Here is a 27848-nt window from a genome sequence, read left to right on the forward strand (position 1 = left end):
ACATGCACCCCAATGTTCATGGCAGCACTATACACAATAGCCAAGACATGGAAGCAACCTAAATGTCCATCAACAGATGAATGGATAAAGGAGATGTGGTACATATATACAATGGGATATTACTCAGCCATAAAAAAAGAATGAAATAATGCCATTAGCAGCGACATGGATAGACCTAAAGATTATCATACTAAGTGAAGTAAACCAGAGAAAGACAAGTAACATATGATAGCGCTTATATGTGGAATCTAAGAAATGATACAAATGAACTTATTTACGAAACAGAAACAGACTCACAGACATAGAAAACAAACTTATGGTTACCAAAGGGGAAGGAGGGGTGAGGGATAAATTAGGAGTTTGAGATTAACCTATATACACTACTATATATAAAACAGATAAACAACAAGGTCCTACTGTACAGCACAGAGAACTATACTCAATACCCTATAATAAACCATAATGAAAAAATATATATATATACATACACATATATATAGCTGAATCATTTTGCTGCACACTTGAAACTAACACAACATTGCAAATCAACTATACTTCAATTAAAAAATATACAAATATCAAAATTATTATGTTGAGTAAAAGAAGCCAAACACAAGACTATCTCTATAATATCTAATTGTTTCACTCAACATAATGATGCATAATTATCATATATATGACATATGAAATATGTATGATATATACAGTGGTACTTTTGTTACAACAGCCCTAAGAAACTAATACACATGACAATATGTGTTTCTCAAAACTCATGAAATTATACACTTAAAATGGGTGATGCTTATTCTATGTAAATTGTATCTCAACAGACCTGATTAAAAACAAGGGCATTAGAGGAAAAAAAAAAAAGACTGAGGGGTAAAAGAAGACTTACAGATGGCCAACAGGTATATGAAAAGAACTCAACATCACCAATCATCAGGGAAATGCAAATCGGCACCACACTAAGATACCACCTCACACCTGTTAGAATGGCTATTATTAAAAAGCGAGAGAGAAGTGTTGGACAGAATGTGGAGAAAAGGGAACCCTCCTACACTGTTGGTGGGAATGTAAATTGGTGCAGCCACTATGGAGAACAGTATGGAGGTTCCTCAAAATATAAAAAATAAAACTACCATATGATCCTGCGATCCCACTCCTGGGCATACATCCCTAGAAAACTATAATTCGAAAAGATGCATGCATGCCGATGATCACAGCAGCACTATTTACAGTCGACAAGACATGGAGACAACCTAAGTGTCCGCTGACAGATGAACGGGTAAAGAAGATGTGATGTGATATATATATCACACACACATTGGAATAATATTCAGCCATAAAAAGAACAAAATCTTGCCATTTGTGACAACATGGATGGCTCTTGAGGGCACTATGTTTAGTGAAATAAGTGAGACAGAGAAAAACAAATACTGTATGATTTCACTTATGTGGGACCCCTGAACTTGCAGAAACACAGTAGATTGGTGGTTGTGCAGGTGCGGGTAGAGGAAATGGGTGGAGGTGGTCAAAGTGTACAAGCTCCCAGTTATAAGACAAATGAGTTCTGAGGATCTAATGTGCAGCACGGTGCCTATAGCTAACAGTACTGAACTGTCCACTTGACCGTTTTGCTAAGAGTAGATCTTAGTTCTCACCACACACGCACACACGCACACACCACACACACGATGGCAACCATGTGAAGTAATGAACTGTTAACTAACTTCACTGTGGTAGTCATTTTGCAATATGTATGTATATAAAATTGTCACGTTACACACTTTAACTTTCACAATATTATATGTCAATTATATCTCAATAAAGCTGGCAAAATAAAAAAGATGAGCGGTGTGTAAAACGTCTACATTTTTATCCACTCACATGCACTCTAGTTACTGAACTCTGGTTAGCTGTCCACTGCTCAGGAAGTTTTAAAAATCATGATGTTAAGCCGCTTTCGGCTTTTGAATAACGTGAGTTTCTCTGGATTATTTAGAAACTCATTAGCCATGACTGAATTTATATTTCAGAGATTTGGAGGATGTAAACTTCATATTTTGGATTCTTGACCTGGTTATAAAAGAAACCTTTTTACCAGATCCTTAATGTTTGATTTACTCATAATATATATCATTGGTCATGCAGTAAATCCAGTTTTTCATGCTCCCAGGTCTAAAAGTCAGATTTATACTCTCGATCTAAAACTCCTATAGCTGCAGTTCTGTATATGTACCCAAAAGCCAGCTCTGCCTTAGACCTCGGCTCAGACTATTTGTTGTTATCAAAGGGGCACATGAGCCTAAAAGCCCACTTGCTACCCGAATGGAACCTTGTAAATGGAACAAATCCCCAGTGGGCTCTTCAGTCTATCTGTTTTCTATCTTGGGTTTCAACATAGTAACCTTGACACTAGCAATATACCGCTGAGCACGATGTGTATGGAGACGAATTGGGATAGATTTGTTCCAGGTTCAAAAGTGATTTCTCCCTGTCACAGGGCAGAGACTTGATGAAGTCTCAGCACTCTAAGCACAAACCAGCCTCTGCGAGCACAGGGGAAAGAGCAGCTGCCCAGGTTGTACGAGCTGACATCCTTCACTTCCCACCTTCAAGGTAGGAATACTTTTCTTGTATTAAATGCTCGCTGCTGTGCATAACCAACTTCTGTTTATTAAGGCACATGGCCATCTTACCCCACCCACTCTTTCTCTCTTTTCCTCTCTAGTTAAGCAGGTTTTATGGAAAATGTGAGTTGTTCCAATCTATAGTTCATTCAGACAGTCCTGAGACTGTCAAGTTTGATTTCTGGGACTGAGTGAGTGGGTCAAAATGGATGTAAATGAACCAAACTTTCAATCAGATGCGATTTGAGTATACAGTGCTATAGTTCAGTTGTAATAGAAAGTAGAAGAGTTGAAAAGGCCCAGAATAATTCCGACTAAAATATCTTGGGGTATTTTTCCATTTTAAAATGAACTGAGCAATTCTCTGTGGTTGAGCATTGACAGCATAATGGAAACAGAGCAAACTGCAGAATTTCTCACCAGGTAACTTCATTAGCAGCAGAATTCATAATGCAGCCTGCTGGCTGAAAAGAGCATGAAGCCTTCTGTTTTCTTAGGAGGTGCCATATGCTCAGAGTTCTTGGCAGACTATACATAGTTACTGCTAAACTGTGGTTATTGGAAAATGCTCTCTACCCTGTAACTTTCAGCAATATTGTAAGAGACCTCAGAGATGCTGATTCTTCTTGTAATTTATTACCATAGAGAAACATAATTAAACCTGCTTCCAAGTATTGCCTTCTACTTATGATGCAACTATAACACATGATATTGATACGTAATAGCAATCTAGAATATTTCTATGTATTCTTGGGGATTGACTAAAGGTTAAAACGGCAGTCAAATGTTTCAGTGACCTTTGAAACTTTTATACTTCACAGAAACTCTCTTTTTTCTAGAGATAACTTTTCGTGGGACAAAATGCATTGCATAAATGTTATAGACAATTCTTGTATTAGGTAAACTTTATGTACATTTTTGTTCATATGTTTCACTTACCAGAATCAAGAGGCAACTTGAGGCCAATTTTGTGTGCTCGGGGATGGTGGAAAACACTGACAAAATCAAGCAACCAAAGACAAGGAGAAAACTGTAAAACAACAAAAAAAGAGAAAGCTGATGAGAAACTTGCCTTAGCATGACAGACTTAAGTTCTTATTTCTAATGGACAAAGCACCAGATCCATTTGAATTGGCATTGATTAAATCGTAACAGCCCTAAAAGGGACTAGCCATTTTGAATATCAAAATACAATGTGATGTGCAGTGCAAATGGGGCTCCTTTGCAACTTTACTGATGAGAAGGATGAATGTGTGTGTGTATGTATGCGTGTGTGTTGCGTGCTATACTTAAATGTCCACAGCTAAGAACGTGCAAATTTCCTATAAAGGGCTTTCCCGAGCAGGGGCCCTGAAAGGCCCAGATGTGCTTAGTTCTCCTGTTCCGCAGCACAAGTGGTAGCTGCTCTCCTGTCAAAGGAGCAGACTCGCGCTCCCGTTCGGCAGCTTTGGTGAACTGTCAAGGGTTCTAAGTGGTTACTAAGCCACTGGCTCCTTTTCAGAGTCTAATATTGTTCCTGGATTCTCATTTGCCATTTCTTTATAGTAATAATAAGAATAGAAAATGACTTACTCTGCTACCCATGTGCTTTCCATTGCCTTCCAGTCAAACCCCTAGAGCAATGCCCCCAGCTCTACTTGTGCTGCAGTGACAGAGACCATTTTCTACTAGTCCATCTACAGACATTTTTATTCCTAGAAATACAGAACTTCTGGAGTCCGGGGCGGTGGGGGGAGGGAGCCGAGTTCCCAAAGTAAACGTCTAATAAAAAGGGCGGGCTCGGTTTTAAAGTTGAAGTTACTTATCCTGAAATTCAAAAAAAAAAAAAAAAATCCCAATATCTGAGCTATTTTCCCTACAAGTCATATTTCTTACTTTTACTCACATCGTACTCATCTCATCTTTTACTCAACAATCTGTAAAACATCAGCTCTGTGTTCTTTAGTACAGCTGGCCTCTGCCTCCTCTTGACTTGCCCTGATGAAGCTGCACGTCTTTCTACCACACTTGACTGGGGGCTCCCAGGGGCTGACAGCCAGGGATTGGTGACTTATGGCCTGGGGACAAATGTGGCCAATAAAGTTTTACTGGCACACAGCCACACCCATTCATTTGTGTATTCCCTATGGCTGCGCTCACACAAGAACTGCAGAACTGAGATTTGTGCTCTAAGCACAAGACTGAAATATTTACTCTCTGGCCTTTAGAGGAAAGTTTGCTGACTCCTGATTGATACCATGTATTCCTTATTTCTTTGTATCTATTTCAGCACAGAACCCGAAGTGGGTATGCTGATAATTACTCACATTCGGAGGGTTTCGTATAAGCGAGATACTGAGCTAAGCCCCTTTCATCATGCACTATCCACATTATCCTCTCAAATTTATGAAGTAGAAATCTCATTGTTCCCATTTTTCAGATATGGAAACTGAGAATTAACAACATATTGTGACTCATCCCAGGCTGCTTGGCAGGAAGAGGGGTTCAAGCAATTTGTGTCTTTGAGTTGCCACATGGTGTGGCTGAGGAGCACAGAGGAGGACGGCAGTGATGTTCTTGGCTCAGCAAGACTTCTGGGGGTACTTCTCTATCTCTTCCAACTGACAGGGAGGTAATTATTCTGAATAGCAGAAGCCTTCAAGAGGAAGGACTCTACTAGGGAGAAAACGTGGTATGTGAGTTAATAACAACTCATCATACTTTTGTCTCATGTACCTGATGATTCAGGATTGTTTGGACTATATTTTAAATTGGCCCTAGCAGACTGGGAATTGTAAACAAGACATCAAATTCCAGCGCACCTACATTCCCCCCAACTACTCACGAGAAAGTGAAATCCAGGGATCACTGAGGGAGTTTGGAGGATGAAGGGGCACCAAGTAAAGACAGTGACAGATGTTTCCCTACAGTGAGGGGCTGTTATCTGTAGATGCCTCCTGAGTCCAGGTTCACCAGAAAACATTCAGAGAAGCAAGCAGGGGATGACTCAGTCACTAAGACACCTTCTTCCAGGGGCATCCCAACGGCGGCCTCATGATCTCCGTTTGTTCAAAACAGACCTACATCAGGAGCCCTTTTGCTAGCGGCTTCTTCATTAACAGTTGGGTGTTGCTTAATCTTTTCCCTTCATGTCACTACTTTGCCCATTTGCTTTCTTGAGCTGATCTTACCCTCCTTTCTGATAAGAGTAGTTTCTATGCTAGAATTCTGTTATTTCTATGGGGACCCATCTGACGACAGCAAGCCAAATACCTGCCCTGCCGTGGCTGCCTGAGGGGCTTTGATGAACAGATACGTTCATTAATGAATTCCTTCCCTTCCTCAACCATTCATCCACTCGTCCAATCAGCAAATATTGATTAAGCACATAATACCAGGCTGAGCCACAGGGATATAACAATAAATAAGATTTTCTTTTCTTGCCTTCTCAGAGTTCAGGATCTGTTGAGGCATACAGGGTAGTAAACAGATGTAAAAAGAAAATTAAAATTCTGAGTGATGATTGCGAGGATAGGGAACGTACAGGGGACACCAGGAGCATACAAGAGGGGAGGGATTAGGCAGGACTGGTTACTTCGCTTGTGGAGTTGAGTGCAAAGTGAAAACGTGAGGGCCCTTTGTTTGAAAAGTATTAAGAATTTCAAGATGGTGACAGCAGAGCATGACACCAAGTGTGGCACCTTTCAAAGTTCTGGGCTCCATAGGACTGCACAGGTGGAATGTCCACGAAGCCAAACTTGGGGTTTGGGAAGACTTCTTGAAGCACGTATGGACCAAAATGAACCCTGAAGGTCCAGGAGGAGTTAGTCAGCAAAATGGCTGGGTGGCTGGGGAGAAGGACACTCTAGGCCATTCACCCGTGTGGGTGAAGGCCAGCTGCAAGGAGAGTGTCACCAAAATTCACTAAGTAATCAACAGCATAGAGTGAGTGAACCCCTGCTAGCTAGCTTATCCTCTGGTGGTTCATGAAAAACGTAAGGCCGATCATGCTTGCAAGTTCATTTTTTGCATAGGGATCATCTTGGTTCCACTGAAAACATGTCTGTGAAAGACGTCACGCCAAGCACAACCGAGGGACGAGGGTAAATCAAAGCAGCCCCTACCTGTAAGGAACTGAAGATCCAGTGCGGTGTGTGAGGTGAACACACAGGGTCATCATAAAGGGTAGAGACAGACGTGTGCTAGGAGAAATGCCCCAGTGCCTGAAAGTGGGGAGGGGTTCTCTTCAGTTGGGAATCATGGAAGCACATCAAGAAAATCCCCAAAAATGGGTGTTGCTGGAGCTGGTTTTTGAAGGAACGGTTGGGTTTCAACAAGAGAAGTTTCTGGAGAAACACATTCCAGAAAGAGGGTACCACAGGAGAAAGGCAACACGGCAGAATATGAATGAGATAAAGTATTTGCTCCCTGTTTCATGGAACAAAAAGTTACCGAGCTTAACTGTAGCACAGGATGAGATAGGTGGCTGAACTGGGAGTCTGGGGCCATGGTGGGTAAGTCAGGGTCTGTCCTTAGTTCGGGAGACAGTGGGAACCACTGAACATTTTTGAACAGGAAGCTAATATCATCAAAGCTGCGGTACGGGAAAATAAGTCAGCAGGCGTGTGTTAGGATGTCTCTGAGTACCTGAGAAGCAGGGTCAGGAGTGATGGTGACCAGGTTAGGTTGTGAACTCACTGGCAGAAATGAGGGTAGGACAGAGAGGCAGACTGGATGCTGTGAACACAGGAGCTTCCTGACTTGGTAACTCTTAGGCTCAGGGGTAGAGGTGGGGAAGGGAGGGGGCGCTGAGAAGTCTCAGGTGTCTGTCCACAGTTACTGGTGATGCTCCTAACAAGCCAGGAGGGGAAAAGTCAGGAGAGTGAGGAGGAAAAACCGATTTTGAGGAGAAGAGGACAAATCCAGTCTTGGACATCCACAAGGAATTGTGTGTCTGAATCTTGGGCACAAAGTCTGGCTGGAATATGGAAGTGCTTTTCTCCTGGAGGAAGTGAATGTGTAGACGGAGCATAGAAGAAAGTGCAGACGGAGCACAGAAGGTTTGGGTAAGTGGCATAAAGGGTATCTGGGGACACCTCCTCATCTCGGAGAGTGACACCATGGAGAAGGATGGACACACGCTGCTGTGAAGTGGCTCTTGGTGGCCCTGTCAGAGACAGACTCCCTGGCTGGAGAAGCACTGGGCTGACAGCGTCATCTCTGAGGGGCCCGCCTGCACTGCTGGGTATGACTGTGGCTCTGCTGAGCTCCCTGCTCCTGAGGGGCCCACACCTGTGTGCATGCTCTCAATGCCCCCTCTCCACCTGTCTGTGGGCTGAACAGAAGTGGGAACAGAGGCAACAATCACTGGACAAGGGGTGTCTTAATCCAGGGCCCACGGGCCTCCAAGGGGTCTGAGGATAGAATTTTGAGGGACTGTGGAAGTGGATGGGAAAAAATTACGTCTTTGTCACGAACCATGGCAAAAACCATGATGGCGTCAGCAGGACTCGAGACTCTGTCACTCAGAGAAATCACAGACATTTTCATACACCATCTTACAGCTATAGATGAAACAGTTATGTTTCATCTTAAATACTGATTTTGCTGCATCACTGTTGCAAGATTATGGTAGCTATTAGACCCACTGCTGAGAGTTGGTTTTTTAACGCATTAATAAAGAAGCACATGTATTACTATATCAGAAACTTGTTTAATATTTTAACAATGGCATTTCAATATAATTTTTTTCTTTTGTAATCACCTGTATTTTATGCATTTAAAAACATTATGCTGAGGAATGGTTCACAGGCTTTACCAGACTGCTGATGGGTCCACGGCTCACAAAAAATTAGAAGCCTGTGGTGGGAGATATCTGAGGAGACCAGGGGCTGGGAGCTGGAAAATGGCCCCTTTGTAGGAGGTCACCAACTTAGGTAAGGTTTGGGTTTTTTTTTTTGATCCTAGAGCATTTCAGATATTTATTTCCATATATTTAGCCCTAATTGTTTATTTTCCCCCTACAGGTACATTTTAAAATAATTTTGAAAAAATATGAATATTCTTTTTTTTATACATTAATCCTGAGATATCATAAAATCTGTATTCCTGCAAAATTATTCTGTAACAGCTACTGGCTTTTATTTTGCCTGAAGCAATCATTTATATTTCGTTTCTGAGGAAATTCACTTTGATGCAGACCTTTCGTCCTTTAGAAGGCAGAGATTATTCTAAGAGGAGAAGAAGGTCATTTATGATGCAAAATACTATCAGTTCAAAGCCTTCTATGTATATTCCAGAAAACTACCATCAGCTTTTGTGGGCTAATTAAGAACCAATTTGCCAGATTTACTTTGGTAGAAAGCTCTACTTGGAAATATCACGGAGGCTTGTGCAACAGATGATGTCCATGACTTGAGAAGCCAAGGTCATGCTTCGAGCAGGGGTTCCATTTGCAAGAATTAAAGTGATGTGAAAATAAAGCACGTTACTCAACGCCATTCACACCCTCCAGCCCCCAGCCCCGCAGGAGCCACTGTGAACTATGCCGGGGGGAAAGGAGACGCAGGGCTGATGCCACCAGTGGGCTCTCAGCGAGCTGAGCTCAGCTGGCAGGCAGACTCACAGCACGAGCTTTGTGGGCTGCCGTAACCACACAGTCCCACCTAGAAGGTGCTCTTGGCGAGTCTTTTGGGGGACAATGCACTTTCCATGTGTAACTGTCCAAGTGAGTCAACTGTTTGGAAAACTCTGGGGGAGGGGAGATCCCAAACTTCTTAATCAGATTAGAATCATGGGATTAAAATAAAGAAGGCTAACAGGAAGTAGATAGGAAGTTTTGTTTGTTTTTTTTTTTTTTTGCGGTACGCGGGCCTCCCACTGCTGTAGCCTCCCCCGTTGCGGGGCACAGGCTCCGGACACGCAGGCTCAGCAGCCATGGCTCACGGGCCCAGCCGCTCCACGGCATGTGGGAGCTTCCCGGACCGGGGCATGAACCCGCGTCCCCTGCATCGGCAGGCGGACTCCCAACCACTGCGCCACCAGGGAAGCCCAGATAGCAAGTTTTTAAAGAAAACAACTCTTCAGAAATAACTTCCCAAGGAAATTCAACCGTAGCTCTGACTTCTCATAAATTTTTCAGTATTGCTTTGATAAGAGTGTGCATTTTTTTTTTTTTTTTTGGCTGAGCCCTGTAGCTTGCGGGATCTTGGTTCCCCAACCAGGGATTGAAGCTGCGCCCTTGGCAGTGAAAGCACAGAGTCCTAACCACTGGACCACCAGGGAAATCTTAATAGAGTGTGTATTTGAGGCAAGACCTCACAGGTGCATTGTGAATGATGAGGGCTGGAGCCCACACGCAGGCATCAGTGACCACAGACAACCCACCGGCTGCCCCCACACTTGCCTGAGGACATGCTCCCTAAGAAATCGAAACCTCACCACAAGAGAAATGGCTGGAGACCATTTTTTTTCTTTCAGCATCCTAAATTTGCCTTTATTTCTAAACTTGGCACTTTGCAAAATGTCCTTTCTGCATAATTTTTCCATAAAAGGGCATTTTGCACATGAAATCTATCCACTGCATGCCCTAGCTTCCACTGCAAAGAAGCAAAAATTAAATACGACATTTTTGGTGTCTTTAAAGGTGAGCTGAAATATTTGATTAAAAACACTGCACAATATTGCTTTTCAGGTGCAATGAGCCCTACACATTAATAAAGACCCTGATAAATAAATACTAGCACCGTAACCTCTGTGAAGTTGCAAAAATAGGTCATCAGCTAAGAGTTTCAAAAAGAGAAACGCTGCCTTTTACACCTGTGTGGGGTGAAGAGGAGATCAGAGGATCCAGGAAAGGGTGGTTTCTGCTTGTACGGTGAGTTTCCGCAGAGGGCCAGGCTGATGCCAGCGAGTGAAAACAAGAAAGAAGACCCAGAGAGGTACGAGAGCCCCCCCCTCAGAGGGAAGCGTCGGGCCTGCTTCTCATCCAGGAGCAGGAATCCCAGTGGCGAGAAGGGAACTGACTGTGCTCCCTCTTGAGCCAGGGGCAGTTGTAAAGACGTCACTGGTGGACAACTGTGCAGGCCCAGCTCCTGAGCCCCCAGCACTTAGAGAAGCACAGGCCTGTGAGAGACACTCTTGCTGAAGCCACGTGTCCTGCTCCGGGGCCCCTCCTCACCTCACCCTCCTCTCCAGGGTCTGGACCCCGAGGACGCGCCCCTCCCTCCATGATTGTTCTTCAGACACTGGAGGCGGCGTTACCACTACTCCCCGTCAGTCCTCAGATCACACACAGCCCGCACATGAAGCAGCGCCCGTGTCTGTCTCGTCACTGCTGTTTAAAAGCACATCCCGTTTGTTCCCGCATCCCTCAAGTTTGACTCAGGCCCATCTTTATCCTCCAGTCTCGGCAAAAGATGGAGCATTCAGTCATCAGCATGAAATATCTGCACTCTCAGTTCTTGCCAGGGAGTCCAAATCCAAACTTTCCACTGCCCAGCTATCAGCAAAAGTCTGCTTTCAAAAAAGACTGTCCTGAAGATACGCACTTGCTCATTTTCCTGTATTTTCCTGCTACGTCACAGGGCGTGGAACAAACGTGGCCACTGACAACCTGCGTACTTGGACCTCATTACCTTGATTGCTCATAGAACTATTTTCATGAAACTATGTTTGCTTTTTTGCTGTTTTCTTGAGGAGTAAAAAGCCTTTAACCAATTTATTGTATTTTAAGAGTTCCTCTGTACTTCACCTTGTATTTGTTCAATGAGGTATCATGTAAGGAATTTCTCAGGATTTTATCACAAGAAACATCTTCTTGCAAAATGATGGGCAAATTGTTGGTTATTTTTAATGATTTTATGTTGCTGGGTCCAGATTTATTATGTTATAAGGCATCAAAGTGTTTGTGGATGAAATTGAAAAACTTTTATGGATAAACGTTAATAAATCTTTAAAATGTAACAGATCCTAAATGACTAAAGAGAGGAAAATATTCTGAGTGTCAAAAAAAAGAGTAAAGTAGGGCACCTTGGACTTTGTATATTGATAAGCTCAATCACAACTCCTAGAAATATCCCAGATAGAATATAAGCAAATGAATTTTAATAAATTCAAGAGAACAGCTATGATTACCAGAAAGCAACACCGGTTCACCAACAGTAAGAAACACTAAACTGTGCTTATTTCCTGTTTTGATTGGTTTCCCAGCTTGCTACATCAGGGGCATAGAGTATAGATAAAAAGTCTTGATTTCAGCAAAGCACTGGTAAGTGGTTTATAATATCCTTGAAGAAAAGAAGTGGAAATTCAGGCAGGATACACGCTACAACTCTTGGGAGGACATGTACCTGGTGAGAAGTCTGGAGAGCTGAGCCATGGGGTTTGTAAGAAAACTCTGAACACTTGTGTCTTGAACACAGGTGAAATCCTATGATCCATCAAGCCAAAGCACTAACCGTTGCTTCTGGGAAAAATGATGGGGTTTTACTTTATGGAGGTAGCGATCGTTTAACATAGTTGTCCCCTTGCCTTGGCTGCTAGGAAACTCGGCAGTGAATATGTGACTCGTTTATAACAGTGCAGATCCCTCTGTTAGCAGCCTCAAGTCCTTTCTGAATGATACAGGGTATCTGGGGATTACCTGATGAACGCGTGATTTTATCTATAACTCTTCTTTCCTTGAAGTAGGAGTATTAATGCAGCCTGAAGTTGCACTCTTTTTAAAGAAGCAAATGACACCATTGGCTCAAATTTAACAATGTAAACTAAACCTAAATTTCTCTCATTTAAGTTTCTGAAAAGCTGTTTACATTTGTTGCTTTTACATTTTATTATGTTAATCTTGATTCATTTATTCCTAGCATGAACTACCAACTCCCTACTCCAAGAGTCCCCAGATGTTCTGTGCTTGTCTTCAGATGCAACAGAACACTATTTCCTAAATGGCCCGAGGTCTGCAATTTAGAAACCCACCAGTCAGGTCCTTGCCCCTGCAAGCTGTTTCTGTGTCCTTTCCAGTTAACACTACTGAGACTGAAAACCAATGTATATGGTTCAGAGACAACCAATTTAAAATAAAAAACAAAACCAGTGTTCCTACTGTCCTATATTCAATGTATGCAACAGGAGAGCATTCTATTTGATATTTTATATCTTTGTTACCCTGTTATATTTTTCTCTGAGCAAACAGTGTCATCTGGGATTCTTATTTGCTTGTTTATTTTGGTCTCTTCTGTTAGAATGTAAGCTCCAAGAGGGCAGGAACAGATTATCTGTCTTATTTGCCACTTTATTACCAGTAACCAGAATCAGGCCTTGTACTAGCAAATTCATTTATTCATGTAACATGTATTACTCAGGGCCTGCCATGTACCAGGCACTGTTCTTGGTGCTGAAGGCATAGTAGTGAATAAGACAGACAAAAATCTGTGCCTTACATTCTAGTAGGAGAGTTGGGACATAAGCAATGTAAATAAATAAAATGTACACATTGTTAGAGAGCGATAACTGCTAAATAAAGGACAGGATGCAGACACTCAGGGATTTGAAAGTTTGGACAGAGTGCCCGGGAAGGTCTTACTAAGAAGGTGACATGTGTTGAATTTTGAATTTCAGAAGTGAAATCCCATGACCTGTCAAGCCACAGCAATGGTGCATGTGGGATTCAGCTGGCACAGGCCTTCCCGCTCTGCTCCCTAAAGCACTGCTTTTCTCATGTCAATTCCCTGTTTTAAAAGTTATGGTTCCTTTCTTTTGCTGTCACATCCAAACTCCTTTGCCTGGGTTTTAAGATCCCCACCGGAACATTAATTCCTCCACTCTCCCAGAGAGACCCTCTGGGCAGCCCCATCTGCTCTATTTTCTGCACAATACCATGTGTAATATGATAATGGGATATAGTAACGGAACTTCACCCTTCCATGTGCTGCTCCTGTGAGCCAGTAAATCATACGGCAGCTGGTACCCACACTGCTTTCTGGCCCATCCAGCCCCCTGTCCACGTGCCTCACTGTCTCTCCCCTAGAGCTGTTTTAAAGACTAAATGAGGCAGCAGCAAACTCAGAATTTGTGTTTTAACATAACAAATAAGTATATAAATACCAAATTGAGTTAAAAATACCAACTGAGCATCACATCGACACATAATTGGTACACAATTTCTACCAGTTTTAACAAGGATAAAATCATGAAAGAATTAAAGTGACTTATAATCTAAAACCTCTGCTTATAAAGCAGGACATTTGAAAATGTAAAACGTGGGACAATGCCCAGCAGGGTCTGAGGTGCTCACGTAACTTCATGGTGTGTCTAGGCAAACCCACGTGAACGACAACGTGATAAGACAGTTGGGTTGGAAGGTGTGACCACGTTCCCCAGGCTGACTAGTTGCAGTGCATTCCTGACACACAGCAGCCTTGGCCCGCTGGACCTCCGCGTCCAGTTCCTTGCTACTCCAGCTTCCGGAAAGGACTCGAGGCTGCTCTGAATTAAGAGGCTGCTGGGCTGCAGTCTGTACGTGGGAAGGAGCCTCGGCTGAAGTGACCAGGCAGAGATTCACCCTTAAAATGAGAACTAAGGACTGCTGACCAAGGCTGCCTTGCTGATGAACAGGCCACATGCAGGTCCCTGACTGAGAAAGGGGCCCCAGCAGAAGAGCATGCTAACCACAGCCATGAATGAAAGAAAAGCTGTCTGTAAAGGCTGAGGAAGAGACAACACTGTACAATCTATGTGAATGTTCCTTTTAAAGGCATCTTTTCAAGAGGTAATTTTGGTGCTGACACCATGAAAAATAATCCAGTCTAATAGTTTTGATAATATGAACCCATGTGGATTAAATTTTCCATGCTTTGTTTCAAAAGGTCTGTTTATGCAAGAGAGTGAGCGATGGCAAAGGTTGAAAACATATGTTAAAAGATGTTTGACAATAGCTGTCTGGCCTGAATGATTTTTCCATAAAAAGATGGTCAATTTATTAGGCAAATAATAACTTAATCATTGCAATTTTCTATGAATGTATGATAATAACCATTACGTTATCTGAAAATGAGTAACAGAAATTCTGAAGTAATTTATTTAAATATTTTTATTGGAAGAAAAATAAAAGAGGATAAAAGTAGGCTTAAAGTTTTAAGCAAAAAGCTATTTTAAAGTACTATATTTGGTAATAAAAAATCAATTATGAATGTTTCCTAAGTGGATCCATATGATCCACTTACTTTAAAAATAGATTTTCCTTAAAAGGTTTCCTGAGAGCAGCCACACACTACATGGGAAATCTCGGTGCAGCTCTTTGTTACACATATGCCAGAAGGACCCATCACTTCTTGTGAAATGAGACTTAAGTCTCACAGAATAAAAACTTTCAACCCAATGGAGTCAGGTTATGTTACGGGGGCTATGGAGCTGGTAACTGCTACTGATTTTCTTCTCTATTTGGCCTAAAGAAATAAAGTAGTAAAATGACTGAAACAGCAGAAAACAAAATCTTTGCAAATAAAGTACTCTTGGCAGTAGTAGACTTTATGATGTGGTACAACATCAGAAAAAAAAAACCAAACCAGAAAACAGATGTCTCCAGATAGTAATAACCATAAACTCTGAAACTACTACACATGTAAGTACCTGCCCAAGGGATAAGGAAGATGCATGTTTCTTTTGGGGACTGACCTACAATGGCACTTCTTGCTCTTGGTGACCTGAGCTGAATGGAAGCTGAAAGCCGGCATCACACTGAGTGGAGCCACTGAATAGTTTATGGACCAGCAAAGCTGGCAAGCATAGACAGACACTAGACAGAATGTATTTCCCACCTCTAAAATTATACTGTAGTCAGTTTAAAAAACTGTAGACACTCCTCCAGGGCCTGGTAAGTAAGTAAAAGGGTCTGCTTTCTCTTGCTGCCGCTGTGTAGATAGATATCAAGAATATTTTGTGTTTGTTTCCAAAACAGTGAAGTTGGTGATTCCATGTATATAATAAACACAACTGAGGTGGGTGTGGCTACCGTGGTGGGCAGGAAGACTCTGAGCTCACTTCCTCCCATGGGTACACCAAAATTACAGTTACCTACACAGCAACCGTCTACAAGAACCACCTGCAGACTAGCAGAAAAGATTTCCCACAACTAAAGATATAAAGAAAAAACCACAACGAGATGGGGAGGAGGGGCAGAGCCATGGTTTAGTCAGGACCCACATCTCCAGGTACGTGACCAACGAACAGGAGGATAACCACAACTGCCGAGGCTCTGAGTCCCACACTGGGCTCCCAATCACAGGGGCACTGCACAGGAAACATGAACCCCCACCCCAGAGCAGCTGGCGGTAAAGGCCAGCAGGGCTTATGTACGAGAGCCAGAGGACTGGGGGAAACAGTCTCCACTATGAAAGGGAGTGCACAAAGTTTCACAAGCTCCTAGTCCAAGTACAGAGGCAGTAATCTGAAAGAAGCCTGAGTCAGACCTACTTGCTGATCTCAGAAAGACACCCAGAGAGGCAGGAGGCAACGGGGACTCCCACTGGGGACACAGATGCTGGAAGCAGCCATCTGGGGGCTCATTTTATCAGGACACTGGTGCAGTCAAGCACCAGCCTGGGGTTCTTCTTCAAGCCTAGTAGTGCCAGGGGCTTACCTGCCTATCAGCACACCAGTGCCAAACCTGGGTTCCCTGGGCCCCACAGCCAGCCAAACTGGGATCTGGCCCTGTCAACCAGAGTACCAGCAGTCACTGCACAAGGCAGGACCTGGTAGCCAACTGGAACGGGGGCCAGCCTGCCTACCAGCACATCCACAATAGTCAGCCCGCCACAAGAGAAGGGCCCACAGAGCCAACACAGGGGGCACCCCTAGAGCATATAGCTCAAGTGACAGGTGGGGAGTGTGCTGTTGGGTCCCATAGGTCATCTCCTACATAACACCACTTCTCCAAGATGGGAAATGGAACCAACCCACCTAATACATAGAAATAAGCACAGAGAACTTGGCAAAATAAGGAGAAAAGGGAATATGTTCCAAACAAAGGAACATGATAAAACGCCAGAAAAAGAACTAAGCAAAGTAGAGATAAACAACATAGCCAATAAAGAGTTCAAGGTAATGATCATAAAGATGCTCAATGAACTTGGGAGAAGAATGGAGGAACACAGTGTGAAGTTTAAGAAAGAGTTAGAAATATAAACAGAAAAACAGAGGTGAAGAATACAGTAACTGAAATTTTAAAAAAAACTAGAAAAAATCAACAGTAGATTAGATGATACAAAAGAACAGATCAGCAAGCTGGAAGATAGAATAGTGGAAATCATCCAAGCTAAACAGAAAATAGAAAACAGAATGGAAAAAAAAAAGAGGATAGTTTAAGAGACTTCTGAGAGAACATCAATATTATAGGGGGCCCAGAAGGAGAAGAGAAAGAGAAAGGGACAGAGAACTTATTTGAAGAAATATAGCTGAAAACTTTCCTAACCTGTGGAAGGAAACAGACATCCAGGTACATGAAACACAGAGAGTCCTAAACAAAATGAACCCAAAGAGGTCCACACCAAGACATACTATAATTAAAATGACAAAAAGTAAAGTTAAAGAGAGACTCTTAAAAGCAGCAAGAGAAAAGCAACTACTTATATACAAGGGAACTCTGATAAGACAATCAGCTGATCTTTCAGCAGAAACTTCAAGGCCAGAAGGGAGTGGCATGATATATTCAAAATGATGAGAGGAAAAACCTACAATATGAAGAACCTAGGGGCAGGACAGGAATAAAGATGCAGATGAAGAGAATGGACTTGAGGACACAGGGAGGGGGAAGAGTAAGCTGGGACGAAGTGAGAGAGTGGTATGGACTTATACATACTACTAAATGTAAAATAGATAGCTAGTGGGAAGCAGCTGCATAGCACAGGGAGATCAACTCAGTGTTTTGTGACCACCTAGAGGGGTGGGATAGGGAGGGTGGGAGAGAGACACAAGAGGGAGGAGATATGGGGATTATGTATATGTATAGCTGATTCACTTTGTTATGAAGCAGAAACTAACACACCATTGTAAAGCAATTATACTCTGATAAAATGGTTAAAAAAAATATTCTACCCAGTAAAGCTCTCATTCAGATTTGATGGAGAGCTCAAAAGCTTTACAGACAAGCAAAAGCTAAGAGTTCAGCACCACACAACCAGCAAAATTGTTAAAGGGACTTCTTTAAGCTGAAAAAAAAAAAACAAAACCAGATCACAACTAGAAATATGAACATTTTGAAAGGAAAAAAATCTCACTGGTAAAGGCAAACACAGTAAAGGTAGGAGATCAACCACTTATAAAGCTAGTGGGAAGGTTGAAAGACAAAGAAGTAAAATCATCTATATCCACAATAAGTAGTTAAGGGATACACAGAATAAAGATTTATAAAATATGACGTCAAAAACATTAAATGTGCAAGGGGAGGAGGAAAAATACAGAGTTGTTAGAATACATTCAAACTTAAGAGATCATCAACTTAAAATAATCTCAACTTTATATATATGTGTGTATACATATATATGTGTGTGTGTGTGTGTATATATATGTACACACACACACACACACACACACACACACACACTAATATATGAACTTCATGGTAATCACAAACCAAAAATCTATTAAAAATCCACACACAAAACCCCAGAAAGGAATCCAAACATAAAAATAAAGACAGTCACCAAATCACAAGAGTAGAGAATAAAGGATACCAAGACCAAAGACACCACAAAAAAAGAAAATTACGGGCCAATATCACTGATAAACATAGATGCAAAAATCCTTAACAAAATATTGGAAAGCCAAATTCAACAATACACTAAAAGGATCATATACCATGATCAAGTGGGATTTATCCTAGGGATGCATGACTGAATATCCATAAATCAATTGACATAATACACCACACTAACAAACTGAAGAACAGAAGTCATATCATCTCAATAGATGCAGAAAATGCTTTTTACAAAATTCAACATACTTGCATGACAAAGACTCTTAACAAGTGAGTATAAAAAACATACCTCAACATAATAAGCGTCCTATGGGACAAGCCTACAACCAACATCACGCTCAACAGTGAAAATCCGGAAGCATTTCCTCTAACATCAGGAACAAAACAGGGATGCCCACTCTTGCCACTTCTATTTAACATAGTACTGGAAGTCTCAGCCACATCAATCAGATACGAAAAAGAAATAAAAGGCATCCTAACTGGAAGTGAAGAAGTAAAACTGGCACTGTTTGCACACAACATAATATTTTATTTAGAAAACCCTAAAGTCTCCACTCAAACACTGTTAGAAATTATAAATGAATTCAGAAAAGCTGCAGGATACAAGATTAATATACAGAAATCTGTTGTGTTCCTATCCACTAATATTGAAATATCAGAAATCGAAAGTAAAAAAAAAAAAAAAAATCCCATTTAAAATCTCATCAAAAAGAATAAAATACCCAGGAATAAACTTAAGCAAGGTGGCAGACCTGTACTCTGAAAACTATAAAACACTGATGAAGGAAGTACAGGATGATACAACAAAATGGAAAGATATCTCATGCTCTTGGATTGGAAGAATTAGTGTTGTTAAAATGTCCATAATACCAAAAGTGATCTACAGATTTGATGCAATCCCTATCAAAATACCCGTGATATTCTTCATAGAACTAGAACAAACAATCCTATGGAACAACAAAAGACCCTGAATTTCCAAAGCAATCTTGAGAAAAAAGAACAAAGCTAGAGGTATCACTCTCCTAGACCTCAGACTATACTACAAAGCTATAGTAATCAAAACAGCATGGTACTGGCACAAAAACAGACACACAGATCAATGGAACAGAATAGAGAGCCTGGAAATAAACCCACACACCTATGGTCAATTAATCTATGACAAAGGAGGCAAGAATATACAGTGGAGAAAAGACATTCTCTTCAATAAGTGGTGCAGGAAAAATTGGACAGCTACCTGTAAAACAATGAGATTAGAACACTTCCTCACACCATAAAAAAAAAAGTAAACTTGAAATGGATTAAAGATGTAAATGTCAGGGCTTCCCTGGTGGCGCAGTGGTTGAGAATCCGCCTGCCGATGCAGGGGACACGGGTTCGTGCCCCGGTCTGGGAAGATCCCACATGCCGCAGAGTGGCTGGGCCCGTGAGCCATGGCCACTGAGCCTGCGCGTCCGAGCCTGTGCTCCGCAACGGGAGAGGCCATGAAAGTGAGAAGCCCGCATACCACTTAAAAAAAAAAAAAAAAAAAAAAAAAAGATGTAAATGTCAGACCTGAAACCGTAAAACTCCTAGAAGAAAATATAGGCAGGAAGCTCTCTGACATCAATCTCAGCAACATTTTTTGAATGTTTCCTCCAGCAAGGGAAACCCGAACAAAGATAAATATTGGGACTACATCAAACAGTGAAGAAAACTATCAACAAAACAAAAAGGCAGCCTATTGAATGAAAGAAGATATTTACAAATGGTATATCTGATAAGGGGTTAATATCCAAAAATATTTTTAAAACTCATACAACTGAACATAAAAAAAAATCCCAAACAACCCTATTAAAGATGGGCAGAGGACCTGAATAGAAATTTTTCAAAGAAAACAAAGAGATGCCCAACATGAAAAGATACTCAACATTACTAATCATCAGGGAAATGAAATTCCAAACCACAGTGAGATATTACCTCACACCTGTCAGAATGGCTATCATCAAGAAAATGACAAATAAGTGTTGGCAAGGATGTGGAGCAAAGGGAACCCCTGTGCACTGTTGGTAGGAATGTAAATTGGTTGAGCTACTATAAAAACCAGTATAGAGACTCCTCAAAAAATTAAAAATAAGCTACCATATGATTCAGAAATGCCACTTCTTGATATTTTTCAAAGAAAAAACCCACTAATTTGAAAAGATATACACCCCTATTTTCATGCAGCACTATTTACAATCGGAATGATATGGAAGCAACCTCAGTGTCCATTGACAGAAGAATGGATAAATAAGATACGGTATACATATACAATGGAATATTACTCAGCCATAAAAAAGAATGCAGTTGTGCCATTTTGACATGGATGGACCTAGAAGATATCATGCTAAGTGAAATAAGTGGGATGGAGAAAGATAAGTACTGTACAATTTCATTTATATTTGGAATCTAAAAAATGATACAGGGCTTCCCTGGTGGCGCAGTGGATGAGAGTCTGCCTGCCGATGCAGGGGACACGGGTTCGTGCCCCGGTCTGGGAAGATCCCAGATGCCGCGGAGCGGCTAGGCCCGTGAGCCATGGCCACTGAGCCTGCGTGTCCGGAGCCTGTGCTCTGCAACGGGAGAGGCCACAACAGTGAGAGGCCCGCAAACCACACAAAAAAAGATACAAACAAACATAATAGAAGAGAAATAGACTCATAGATACAGAGAAAAAACTGGTGGTTCTCAGAGGGGAGGGAGTGGGGCAATGAGTGAAACAGATGAGGGGAGATTAAGAGGTACAAGCTTCCAGTTATGAAATAAATCATGTGGGTGTAATGTACAACATAGGGAATATAGTTGATAATACTGAAATAACTTTGTATGGTGACAAATGGTAACTAGACTTATCATGGTGATCATTTTACAACGAAGAAAAATACTGAATCACTATGTCGTACACCTGAGACTAATGTAATATTGTAAGGCAATTATAGTCCAATGAAAAGAAACCAAAAAAACCCCACAAACGAACAAAAAAAATGAGAGAAAATGTGGCTGTATTTAATTTAATATTATACACTTCACTGACAATTTGAGATGTTTACTTAAATTCTGTTGTTGTTTCAGGTACAGAATTGAAACTAAAACATATCAAGCGGTGATGGAAAATATAAAAGTTGAAAGTGGTTAATAGTTGAGTTTTGCTCCACATCTTCGGTTTTCATAGGCACCCAATCCTCTAAAAATATCTCAGTTTTCTCACTAGTAAAGTGACAGGGATGCACTAAATAAACCCTAGCATCCCCATCAACTAAAATTCAGTTGTTTCTGGGTACTCTGATGTTTCTGCTTCTGTTCAGACAGCAGTAGCAGCAAGGCTGTGTAACTGAAGAGCCAGAAATGGCTTCTGATTCCTGGGCCCTTCAAAAGGCACGAGGCTGGCAGGGACCCAGAAGTATCACCTGCACAGTCTAGCGAGAAAATGCATTCTTTCCCCTTCTTGCCGAAAGAGAGTCTAGGCTATGTCTTTTCCCACTAGTTATTACCTTCTGCATGAGAGGAAGGGAAAGGAGAAAGATTTACAGCAGAGACTGGCAAACTTTTCCTGTAAAAGGCCAGATCATAAATATTTTAGACTACGTGAGCCATATAGTCTCTCTTGGAGTTACTCAGGCCTGCAGTTGTAGCTAAATGAATGGTGTGGCTGTGTTCTAATAAAATTTTATTTACAAAAATAGGCAGTGGACCAGATTTGATCCACAGACTTTAGTTCCTTGATTTAGAGCTGAGGGGCAACAATGTGATTTCCGCTCTCACCTGGCTTGACAACTGTAATTCTCCTGCCCTGGAGTTTGTCCCCCAGAAAGGTTTTCAGTTTGTCTCCTGCTACTCAAGTCCTTGTGAGAAAGGGCAATCATGAGTGGCTCAGAATTTGTTTCAGATTTAAATGTTATCATTCAAAATAAATTTAAAATATAGGGAAAATTTTATGTACAGTATTAAATGCTTTTTGCCTCATTAAATACAAAAATAACCAAAGAACAAATAGATGAAAGCAAAATGATGTCACATACCTTGAAATTTTTTTTAGCAGAACTAAATTCAATAGTAGTTTGTGATTGACAGAAGTAAGCGAAAAGCAATTTCCCTTCTTTATTATTCCCATTTTGCCATTTGTATTAGCTAAAATGAGCATCAGCCAATCAGAAAAGTATGGGATCTTTGTCTTCTCTGTTTAATACTGCTTGGTGGAAAACCGTAACTGAGAGAAGAGCAATAGGAAATTAACCAGGTACTATGATCTGTAATAGGTTTCAGGCAACTTTTCCATCACTGTAAAATTTTAAGAGCTTGAAAAGTTTTCCAGACCATCTATCTTTGCCAGGAAGCTTTGGGATTGCCACGAAGCTTTGGGAAATAAAAAGTTAGTTAACGTTCTCAAATTTCAAAATGATTTTCCATAATAATTCAGTCTTTTAAAGGATTTCTACAAAAACCTCACCCTCCAATTAAAAAACGCAAATGTTTGAATGCACATACATACACACATACTTTAAAAAAGCATCTGAGAATAACTCTCCAACATTATATTCTTGAAAAAAATCCATGGCATCTCCAAAAATTACTGTGGACCCCAAGGTTTTAACATTTTCTTTCCACTGAGTAAAGTAAAAAATTTTCAAACATGGATTTTCTTTTTATACCCTATAAATATGGTATGACTGTGATAAACAATAATCTGTGGTCACAAAATATTAACTGAGGGCCACGTGTTGTTGAAAGTGGGACACTTTTTTCTACTCGTTTGGGGCATCAGTGAATGAATAAGTGGATACTGCTTTCTTCCTTTTGCCAAGATGTTTCCTTTTCAGTTTGATTTTGTGAGCCAGGGAGGTTTGGTGGAACTAGCATTGGATTAGGCATTAGAAAGCCTGGATTTTAGTTTAGCTTCACTACTTCCTAGCTTGGAACCTGTGATGGTTAATTTTATGTGTCAACTTGACTGGCCACTGGGTGTCCAGGTTGAAAACATTCTATCTGGGTGTGTCTATGAGCCTGTCTCCAGGTGAGATTAGCATTTGAACTGGTGGACCAGTAAAGTAGACAGCCCTCTCCACTGTGGGTGGGCATCATCCAATCTGATGACGGTCTAAACAGAACAAAATGTGGGGAAAGGAGAAATTCACCCTCTCTTCCTGCCTCACTCCTTGAGCTAGGACAATACATCTCATCTCATCTTCTCCTGCCCCTGGGCTGGGGTTTATGCCATCAGCTCCCCTGGTTCTCAGGCCTTAGGACTGAACCACACCACTGGCTTTCCTGAGTCTCCAGCTTGCAGATGGCAGACTATGGGACTTCTCAGCCTCCATATTCACATGAGCCAATTCCTCATAGTAAATATCCTTTATATATATATATATATATCTCTCCTCTTGGTCTGTTTCTCTGGATGGCCCTGACTAACACAGAACTTTTTTTTTTTTAAACATCTTTATTGGAGTATAATTGCTTTACAATGGTGTGTTAGTTTCTGCTGTATAACAAAGTGAATCAGCTATACATAAACATATATCCCCATATCTCTTCCCTCTTGCGTCTCCCTCCCTCCCACCCTCCCTATCCCACGCCTCTAGGTAGTCACAAAGCACCGAGCTGATCTCCCCTAACACAGAACTCTTGGCCAAATCTCGTTTCCTTTGTGCTTTGGGTTCCTCATTTGCAAAATGAGAAGTCTAATATCTGCCGCATGTGGGTAGGATCTGATTATATGTGTGATGAAATGAAAGTATTACACAAATGCATGGTACTCTTGTGAGAGGATTATGAAATCTTTGAAAGCAAGCCTTTGTCTTACTTCTTGTAGTTTAAGAAAAATTCACTGAACACCTACTAGGCACCAGCATTACCCACCACAGCCTGATACAAAGAAGCCACTCAAAAATTATTGACTTGTACTAGTTAAATGCTATATTTAATAGCAAAGAGAGATTATTCACTAGTGAAAAAAATGAAGGTCCTTTTAAGACTACATTCGATTTCTGAAAGGGGGGATCTGAAAACCAACTCTGGCACAGCAGCTTGCATTCAAATTGACAGTAGTTAGCTGAGGTAGAAGCTGTGACAAATAGTTATGGTTAGAGAATTTCTTTACCAGTAGCTGGGAAGGCACTGCAGCCTTTGACGGCAGGCAAAAGCCATGGCAAACAACTGTTCCTGTTTCTATGAAAAAATGTCTGTTACAAAGCTCATCAGATTATATTTAGCACCTCCTGTAAAGTCTAATTCTCCTCCACTGGGTAATTAGATTTGATATTACTGAAACCACATGTGGAGAAAACCCACTGCCATTTTCTATTTTCAGATCATAGTGTCGATATTGTATACAAGTGCATATATATTACACGCATGGTGGTAATCCCATGGAAGTTGGTAGTTATCCTGATTTAGAATCAAAGTGGGGGCCAATGGAGAATGAAATATAGGGAAAAAAATAGAAATAGGCGTGCTTGAATTGGGGGTGAATATTTTCTTAAGAGCATTTGTCCTAGAGCCAGTCGTCTACTCAGGCCTTTAGAACTCCTGCCAAGCAATTCGGTAGAGACATTAGGTAATCAGAGGCTGTCATATCTGGACAGAGTCCTCTCAGTTACCTGATTTCTGGGATCTTCTAGATGCTCTTAGACAAAAAGAGTCATAGAAACGGGGACAGATGACAGAGAAAGAGCAACAATAGTTGACTCAGTCTGTGTCTGTGATACTGAACTCAACACAGGAGTTGGCTCAGCATTTAAAGGATGGCTATAAGTAATCAGCCTGATAAATAATGTTTAGGAGACAGCATGATACACAGAATGACCTGGAAGTGGAGGAAGACAGAAAAGTTCTGACCCAAACTGGGAATGTGACAGGAGTCAAAATGCCCTCCTCCCTCCAAACACAACTGGCAAACTGTATACCCAAGTGAGGAGACTGGTATGGAGTGAGCAAAACTATTAGGTTTAAATTTACAGATTTACAGTGAAATTGCCGTTATTTGACTTTAGAAACAATCCAATTTCAGCAGTTTTACATGGTCCAATCTTGCATGTTATTCCTATTATCCTTATACTTTGCTGCATATATATATATATATATATACATTTATATACACTCAACCCAGAAGTTCATATATATCATTTTCCCAGACTCAAAAAATCCCCTTAAGATACAATAGTATCTTAAGAGCAACGAAGGGAAAAATGGCTTTCCAAGCAGACAATATTTATAAAATACTTCCTGTGTCTCGAGGGTTTTCTCTTCAGTTACTTTCAAACTTGGTTGTGTTTTCAGATCAAAAACACGTAGTCATAAGTAGTTAATTAAATATTAAAGGATACTTTTAAATGAGATATACTTAAAAAATGATACACTGAAATTGCGGACCAACGACAAAGTTCAAGTTGGCTATTTTTAGCTTGCTCCTCAGTTGATTAGTATCAGGTTGATTAGTTCATGATTGGACAGGCAGCCAAAAGGGAACCTTAGTTAGGAGCCCACACTGTTTATTCTCATCCCTGGAGCCAGCACACTTGTGAGAGGCATGAACAGGTGCCACCTATGCTTGCAACACAGGTTGACCTTGGTGTCTCAACTTCTTTTTTGGGCCAAGATAGTGTATTTGCACACCTGCTTGTAAATACTGCACACACAAACACACACACATAAAATCATGGAAATAAAGATCTATTCACATTATCAGTTCTGATAGGTAAGCCTTAGTGAGTTTAGGAAAACATCTGATTATAAGAACAAGTCATTGTCTCATGGAATAAACACTGTGGGAAAAAAAGCACACAGGGTTTCGCTGGCGGCGTAGTGGTTGAGAGTCCACCTGCCCATGCAGGGGATACGGGTTCGTGCCCCGGTCCGGGAAGATTCCACATGCCGTGGAGCGGCTGGGCCCGTGAGCCATGCCCGCTGAGCCTGTGCGTCCGGAGCCTGTGCTCCGCAATGGGAGAGCCCACAACAGTGAGTCCCGCGTACCACTAAAAAAAAAAAAACAACAACAACAAACCACAAGCACACAAATAACACAGAAATGTGTAACTTATACCACGTACCTAGTAATAATCACTGTCCGCACATTTGCCCATCCCCCCCCCCCCGCCCCAAATGAGCAACATCATCACTTCGGGAGCTAGAACCTGAGTTTTACCTTCCTCGCCTCAGTATTCCGCTTTTTTTCCCCAGCCACACTTTATTTATTTTTTTCGCGGTACGCGGACCTCCCACAGCTGTGGCCTCTCCCGTTGCAGAGCACAGGCTCCGGACGCGCAGGCCCAGCGGCCATGGCTCACGGGCCCAGCCGCTCCACGGTATGCAGGATCCTCCCGGACCGGGCGGGGCACGAACCCGCGTCCCCCGCAACGGCAGGCAGACTGTCAACCACTGCGCCACCAGGGAAGCCCCACACTTTTCTTTTGAAGTCCAACCTCCTGAGGTTCTTCTCTTCACCAGCCTACAGCACACTGACCTTTCCCTTCTCCACACTTAACAGTGCTAGCAGAGTTCACACTCACATGTTAGCCGTAAAATGTCTTCGGAGACTCCCGAATTCGGAATTTCCCAAACCTTTTCCCACAAAACACCACCGTCTCAAGAAATTTCCAAAAGCCTTACCGTGGAAACCGCTTCTCTGTTAAGACACGGGGGAAAGTTTGGTCCCGGGGCAGCACTCGCGGTTCTTTATCGCGAGACTTGGGGGAATGCTGGGTCCAGCGGCAGCACCTAGGGTTCTTTATCGCGAGACTTGGGGGAATGCTGGGTCCAGCGGCAGCACCTGTGGTTCTTTACCGCGAGACTTGGGCCAGTTTAACATGTAATGTGAATGGTGCGGCTGGGGGAAGGTTTCAGTTTCCCTGTGTCTAAAACTGATCGAGGAGCCCCGTGTTACCCATCCTCCTGTTGATATCCTAAGTGACGCTTGTATCTCATAGAACCTGGTGTGTCAAACATCACATTCTTGACAGCAGGGAATATGTTCTTTTTTCCTTTCTAGACCTTATAAATGCATAGATAGCATGGTCTGAAGATATCAAAGTACCCCCAAATTATTTGTTGATTGCTTCATAGGGATGAAGGAAAATAAGAAGAAAGGAATGAAAAATATATCAAAAGATAAATATGTGCTAAAGGCTTTCACCATACATTTTTAAAATTGACTTATTTATCTTTAATTAAAGGGATGCCTTCTGTTTCAGACGTACCTCTTAAGATTCCATAACGCCATTACCTTTCACTGTGCTGACCAAAAGTCACCACAGAGGAAGGGGACAGGGACTGGCTATCACATCGCTTAGAGAACTTGAAAAATGTATTGACTAAAATTTTTACGGGGCTAGGAATGTGTTTCTATCCTAAAGAGGGTAACAAAAAGGAGGAAATAAAACCCTAAAATTAATATCATTGGGTTTATGGCATTTCATTTCCTATGTGTGAAAGGAGACTTTAATCTTTTTTTTTTTTTTTTTTTTTTTGCGGTGCAC

General features: G+C 41.6%; 1 protein-coding gene across 4 annotated transcripts in view; it reads right to left on the bottom strand.

Annotated features, from left to right (window-relative positions):
* KCNQ5 (potassium voltage-gated channel subfamily Q member 5) overlaps positions 1 to 27848 on the bottom strand; it is a 575893-nt gene that overhangs the window by 200825 nt on the left and 347220 nt on the right. For all 4 annotated transcript variants that reach the window (XM_059035950.2, XM_059035948.2, XM_059035949.2 and 1 more), the window contains exon 2: positions 3570 to 3660. In XM_059035950.2, coding sequence (XP_058891933.1) covers positions 3570 to 3660 — 91 coding nt within the window. The remainder of the gene's footprint in view (positions 1 to 3569; positions 3661 to 27848) is intronic.

The sequence above is a fragment of the Kogia breviceps genome, chromosome 13 (assembly GCF_026419965.1).
Source record: "Kogia breviceps isolate mKogBre1 chromosome 13, mKogBre1 haplotype 1, whole genome shotgun sequence".
Classification (NCBI taxonomy): Eukaryota; Metazoa; Chordata; class Mammalia; order Artiodactyla; family Physeteridae; genus Kogia; species Kogia breviceps.